The sequence below is a fragment of the Nematolebias whitei genome, chromosome 4 (genome assembly GCF_014905685.2).
Source record: "Nematolebias whitei isolate Nwh7 chromosome 4, NemWhi1, whole genome shotgun sequence".
In the NCBI taxonomy this organism is placed as follows: Eukaryota; Metazoa; Chordata; class Actinopteri; order Cyprinodontiformes; family Rivulidae; genus Nematolebias; species Nematolebias whitei.
Window position 1 is genome coordinate 6,779,557 of NC_056501.1, and position 6,180 is coordinate 6,785,736.

The window sequence follows — 6,180 nt, forward strand, 5'->3', positions numbered from 1 at the left end:
AGTTAATTGTGTTGTTTATCTTGTTGCTGCTTCCCGCACCTCCGTCGATCACAGCCACGCTGGCGTTGTCAGCGCTGTCCACTCCGGGGCTTCGCTCCGTCGTCCAGCCCCAGTCATAGGCGAAGCAGGTCCAGTTGTAGGTCACCACGTGGAGCCGTAGGGGGCGCTCCGTGTCCCAGCAGACACAGACCGGAGCTTTCTGAGGGTCTCTGCCAAAGTCCAGACTCTGCTTCAGGTACCAGTGGTAGTTTCCCACCGTCCACAGCTGGACTGCAGAGAAAACAACAAGCTAAAGTTTCATTCATCTCACTAATGTTTTCCTCTTTAAATAACTTTTAACATCTGTAACTTTTATCTTTTTCAAATTATTGAACTTTAATTTTTTCCCCATAGATATTGTTTTCTTTTAAATCTGCTTCAGATCTGCTGTATTTTTAACATCCAGTCTTTAGCTTCTTAGTTTTAGCTTTTAGCTAGTTTTGCTCATTTTAACTTTTAGCTATTGTTTTGCTGGTTTTAGCTTTAACCTACACTTTGCTAATTCTAAATTTTAGCTATGGTTTTGCTGGTTTTAGCTACACTTTGCTACGTCTAACTTTTAGCTATGGCTTAACTGTTTTTAGCTTTTATCTACAATTTGCTAATTCGAACTTTTAGCTATGGTTTTGTTGGTTTTAGCTTTAAGCTACACTTTGCTAATTCTAACTTTTAGCTAGGGTTTTGCTGGTTTTAGCTACACTTTGCTACGTCTAACTTTTAGCTATGGCTTAACTGTTTTTAGCTTTTATCTACAATTTGCTAATTCAAACTTTTAGCTATGGTTTTGCTGGTTTTAGCTTTAAGCTACACTTTGCTAATTCTAAATTTTAGCAATGGTTTTGCTGGTTTTAGCTTTTAGCTACACTTTGCTAATTTTAACTTTTAGCTATGGTTTTGTTGGTTTTAGCTTTTAGCTACACTTTCCTAATTTTAACTTTTAGCTATGGCTTAGCTTGTTTTGATTCTGTTTTGCTTATTTTAACAAACAATTCAGTTTCAGCTTCCTCAACAGTTTCTTTCAGAGTCATTCAGCAGACAACTTTTGAACTGCTGCTCACATTTTTCTAGTTATTATTTAGGCTTTATATTTAAAAACACTAAGTGCAGGAACAAAATACTGACCAAGAAACTTATTGATTAAAAAACTGCACTTACATGACATCAGTTTGGCTACTATACAACAAATTTTGGGGGTACCAAAAATACGTCTCGTAACTAGTAAACGTTGCGTACTACCAGCTATAAATGTTGGCGTCATATTTGCAGAACTCACTGTAAGTGTTGACATGTCCGTCCTCTCCAGCTGTCAGGTCCTCCAACCAAACAGCTAAAACTGCAGAGTCACTGTTCCACAGCAGCTCCTTCACCTAAAACACACCGGGGGATAATCTGATGTTACTGATCCACCGTTCGTTCCCAAGACGTGGTTTTTGGGTAATTAGCTGATTGTATTGAGGAAGAATGCAGCTTGTTGAAGGCTCAACGTGCCTTAGCTTGGTCTTTACTGAGCGGCAGAGGGAAGTCTCCATGGAGCAGTCCGTTCTTCTCCATGAACACCACACTGTGTTTGTTGGGATGACGCTGAGCGCTCGCGATCAGGCTGCCTGAAGGTCTGAAACAACGTGTCAGGCTGTGAAGCTGATGGACAGCTCTCATATTTACACAACAGTCTAAATTAAAGTGCCCGATGTTTTCAGTCAGAAACATAAACTACACACAGGAGAATCAGGAGAGGTAAAGAAAATTTACTGGCATCACAGGAAATTGTTTTTTTGGCAAAGCTCTTACTTCCAACAAAGAGCCTGCTCCAGGCCGTTGATGGGCTCGCTGGTGGTCTGTAGGACCCCCTCTCTGTTCCAGACCCGGACTTTCCTGGCTCCAGTCTGGGGACAGATGGCGCCGATGGCGAACAGCTGGCCGTCTCCTCGCCACGTGACCCGCGGCCTGCGATCGTCCCAGGCCACAGCTGGCTGCACCCCCTGTGGGTACGTGTTCACACCAATCAGAATAAATTAGTTGCATAAATGTCCAGGTAACCCCATGTTTAAGTGAACCACCACAGACCTGGAGCTTCTTCTGCGCCGCCTGCTTTCCCTCTGAGCCGTGGAACTGAGTCTCCTTTTTCCCCCAACCCACCGTGATGAACTTTCCTACAAAACATCAAAACCCATGTCTTAACGCCACTAAAGGAAACGTCTACGTCTTCTGTACTTCATGAAGCTCTTTTGGAGTGAGGATACCTTCACCAAAATCATCCTGGTGAATTCCCACCTCTGTGATGGGTTCAAAGTCTTTGGTCATCATAATGATCGTTTCCTGACCTGCGAACACAAATCATCTTTGATTTCTTTGAATAAAAACACTCATGAGCATTTTTAACATCAATGATAAACAAGTGTCTAAATATAAACTACGATCAGTTCCTCTCGTCCGTCTAAACGTTCTCTACGACAGCAACGTTCCAGGTTTTTAACTTTTATTGCCTGGTACGGCAGCCACCTGTTATTATCCACCTGCCAAGGGTTTCTTAACTTTGTATCTTACTATTCCGTCAACTTTAATGAAGCCCAAACTGCAACGAGTGCCCCACGAATGTTATATCAAAACGACCGGCTCGACACCGTGATGTGTGCCATTACTTTTATTGGTATTTCCAGTTACCATGGCGACATAATTTGCTAACAAAGATGCCATTTTTCTCAGAACTCCACAGCTTCTAACTGCCACAGTGAGGCCACATGGAGAGGTCTCTGAACAAAATACTGATTAACTTTTGGAGCCATTTTGGTTCAAGATGGCTGCCACAGCTACCTCAGGAATCTCAAAATTGATTATAACCCAGTCATTCTTTGAGCTATTGAGCTGAGTTTTGTATGGTTGTAGCTTAGAGTTGTTATACATTCTTAATGCAAATTAAAAATCCAAGACCTTAGCTGAGAGGGTAAAAAAAAGATAAAGCAGCCATTTAAAAAGATTTTAAGTTGAAATTTGGTGAGGTGGTAGCTGAGAGCGAACCCAAACGCATAGTACTGTCAAAGTTTCTCCAGGAACTTTCTAGTATAAAAATACTGCACCACTTTGTTTTTGTTTTTTTTATGTTTGCAAATAGACCTGTCACAATAACACATTTTGCTGAGCAATTAATTGTCTCAGAAATTATTGTGATAAACGATAATATTGTTTAAAATTTGATAAAAATCACTAATTGTCAAATTTTGGAAGAAACGTTTAATTTGTTTTGCATGTAGTACCTTTTTTGACATCAGATGGCAGTATGACTGTTTGAACCGAAGGATGAATAGTGAGGGAGCGAGCAGCGTATCTCTAAGAAAAATGGGAGGGAGGCCCCTTGACATGACATGGGCTGTCTCTCTTCAGTTCTCAAAATGGCAGACGCTCGATGTGGTTTGAGCCCTTTAGCATAGCATTTGTCACACACAACTTTTAATTAAAAAAATCAGTAAACAAGTTCTGAGCTTTTTTTTTTTCAGAGAAAAACAACTTTTTAGACGAAGGCACGGGTTTCAACAGTGAATTTTGAGGCTTCGACAAGACAGAAGTTTTTCCCGATGTCACCCTGTTAGCTTAGCTCGTAGCTTAGCTTCTCATCTTAGCTGCTTTTAACGATCCAAAAATACGATTTTGGATGGTTAAAAAAAGGGAGGGATCAGAGAAGAGCACCGGAGTTGAGCTTTTTATCATCCAGTGTCTTCAGTAGAAAGAGCGAGACATGAAGAAACGATAAAGCCGATGAATGAAAATGAGGTCGATAATTTTCATTTATCATGTGATCAATTGATTTATTGTTTATTGCGACAGGCCTATTTGAAAATGACAAAATGAGTAGAAACTACTTAGGACTAGTTTTAGACCAAGACGACAAGAGACAGAGGTCTATAAAACACATACATACATACATACATACATACATACACACATATATATATATATATATATATATATATATATATATATATAGGTGTTGTACGACACACAAAAAAAAGACTGAATTGAACTATTACAACCTCCTCACCATAATAAATAAAAGTGCAACATACGAACCAGTAGTGAGAACGACAAGCTCTTCATCAGGACTCCAGCTCATGGAGGTAAGACCACTGTCAACACTGCCAACACACTCCATCTGTGGAACATTTAGGTTTAATTTAGAAAAAAACAAAAACTATTTTTCATGATCTTAACTCCCAGAGTAATCTTAAAACTATTCCTTCTAAATAAACAGTACTTTGACTAAATTATTCATCACCAACCTGGTTGGAGTTGAGGTTGAAGAGAACAACATCGCCACCTGCTGTGGCCAAACACGCAGACTGAAGCTCAGCCAGGTCCTGCAGTCCGACCACCACCCCGCTGCCATCCTCGGGGAGGAACCCGTCTTCTGTCAGCGAGGCTTCACACACAACCTGAAGAAGACAACGAGAAGGGTTCAGGCTACGAACACGTCACGTTTAATGTAACAGGGACAAGGACTGCACCTGGCCAGAGCGAGGGTCAAACTCTGTGATGGAGAACTGAGAGGCGACCAGCAGTGAGCCAGAGTCAGCCCGGACACAGAAACACTGCGGGGAGCCGAGACCCTGCAGCTCAGAGCTCCTTAAACTCTTCAGTAGCTTTAAATTCCTCATCCCACTTCAGGCTTTGGTCCTGAGATGAAAGACGACCTGAAAAAACATAAATACAACTCAATAATGATGTTGATAGTAAAGTAAAACACATGGCAGGACAAACAGCTGTGGATTAACTTGTGGTGCCATTTCCACAATAACAAACACGAAACGCTCCAGTTTTGTCTCATCGGTCCTGAACCTCTAGGCATTCGTGCATCTTCAAGCATTATCTGGATATTTTACAATTGTTTTCTAGCAGTATTGGATCCCGGTGACGTGGGAGTTCAGCTGGAACGGTTTTATCTTTTTACATCATCTGCACTTTGATCAACCAGCGGTCACATGTTCCAAGAACCTTCTACTTTTCAATAATCTTGGTCAGAGGGATATGAAGATGCTCAGAGATGGTCATGTAGTCTTTATATACCTTTAACATTCATATCTATAATCTTTTTTTCTGAGCTCCTAGACAAACGTTACCGTTGCTTTCTCTGCTCCACATTCAGTGTGGTGCACACACCTAACTATCCAGAGGCTGTTTGGTCCCTGTAAACAGCTAACTTGAAGGCACCTGTATTAATAACTCTAGGTCCAACAGTTTTAAAGCATGAAAATAAAAATGCAAAGATGATTTAAGTTCACCAACAAATCTGTTCAAACTATTTTAGCATATCTTTGCAAAATAACTGAACAAATATTCTAGTTTCACTTTTTTTTGTTTACTCTATTACATACTGAAGTCATGCATATATAATTAGAGAACTGCTTTTAAGTGGATCACTGAGACACTCCCTGGGTTGGAAACCACTCTCCCCCAAAGCCGGAGTGCTCATGCGCATGCGCCATAGCAACGTAAGGGACCACTACATTTATTCGTGTCTGGACACCATCAGTACTGCACAAAACAAAGTGAATAACAGTGGTACTGAAGGCATAACATTGCTGTAGACGTTTGGAAATCTATAAACTGCACAAGACTAAATTAAACAATAAACCTTTCAGGTTTTACTTGAATTTCTCTGAAACTCACTGTCCGTCACCGGTAAACATTCGCGTCACCTCTGCAGCAATACTGGCACCAAACAGACTAGAATACAGCCGACATTCAAAAGCAACATAGCTTTATACAATAAGACTTTCCATCTTATGATTACTGGATTTATCAACAGTTTAACGCAACGAACTGGAACTTTACAACAGGCTGTCCTAAAATGGAACTAGGTGCATTAGCTTCTTTAGCTGTAAATAATGAGGAGGCCCAAACGAAAACCGGAAGCTTAAAGAAAACGTGATGGACACGTTCAAAACTCACCGCGAAGACGCGACTTGAAGCTGTAAATTATGTTGAATGTTCAGAATCGACACAAGAACAACAACACCCACGTGGTTCCGCCGGACTCACGTCTTTTGGTCGCGCAGGCAGGTGTGACGCTGCGGCGGTGGTGCCCCCTGGAGTCGAGGAGTGAAACTACATAAATTACAGCGCCCCCAGGAGGCTAGGAGGAAAACTACA

General features: G+C 41.2%; 1 protein-coding gene across 1 annotated transcript in view; it reads right to left on the reverse strand.

The window, feature by feature from the left end:
• Positions 1-6,077, reverse strand: part of elp1 (elongator acetyltransferase complex subunit 1) — a 28,167-nt gene extending 22,090 nt beyond the window's left edge. Inside the window, exons 1-10 of the mRNA XM_037675635.1 lie at positions 5,980-6,077; positions 4,536-4,721; positions 4,311-4,463; positions 4,102-4,183; positions 2,280-2,360; positions 2,104-2,189; positions 1,828-2,018; positions 1,528-1,651; positions 1,313-1,406; positions 40-270 (exon numbers count right to left, since the gene is read on the reverse strand). Coding sequence (XP_037531563.1) covers positions 40-270; positions 1,313-1,406; positions 1,528-1,651; positions 1,828-2,018; positions 2,104-2,189; positions 2,280-2,360; positions 4,102-4,183; positions 4,311-4,463; positions 4,536-4,685 — 1,192 coding nt within the window. The 5' untranslated portion in view covers positions 4,686-4,721; positions 5,980-6,077. The remainder of the gene's footprint in view (positions 1-39; positions 271-1,312; positions 1,407-1,527; positions 1,652-1,827; positions 2,019-2,103; positions 2,190-2,279; positions 2,361-4,101; positions 4,184-4,310; positions 4,464-4,535; positions 4,722-5,979) is intronic.
• Between the last annotated feature and the right edge of the window lie 103 nt (positions 6,078-6,180).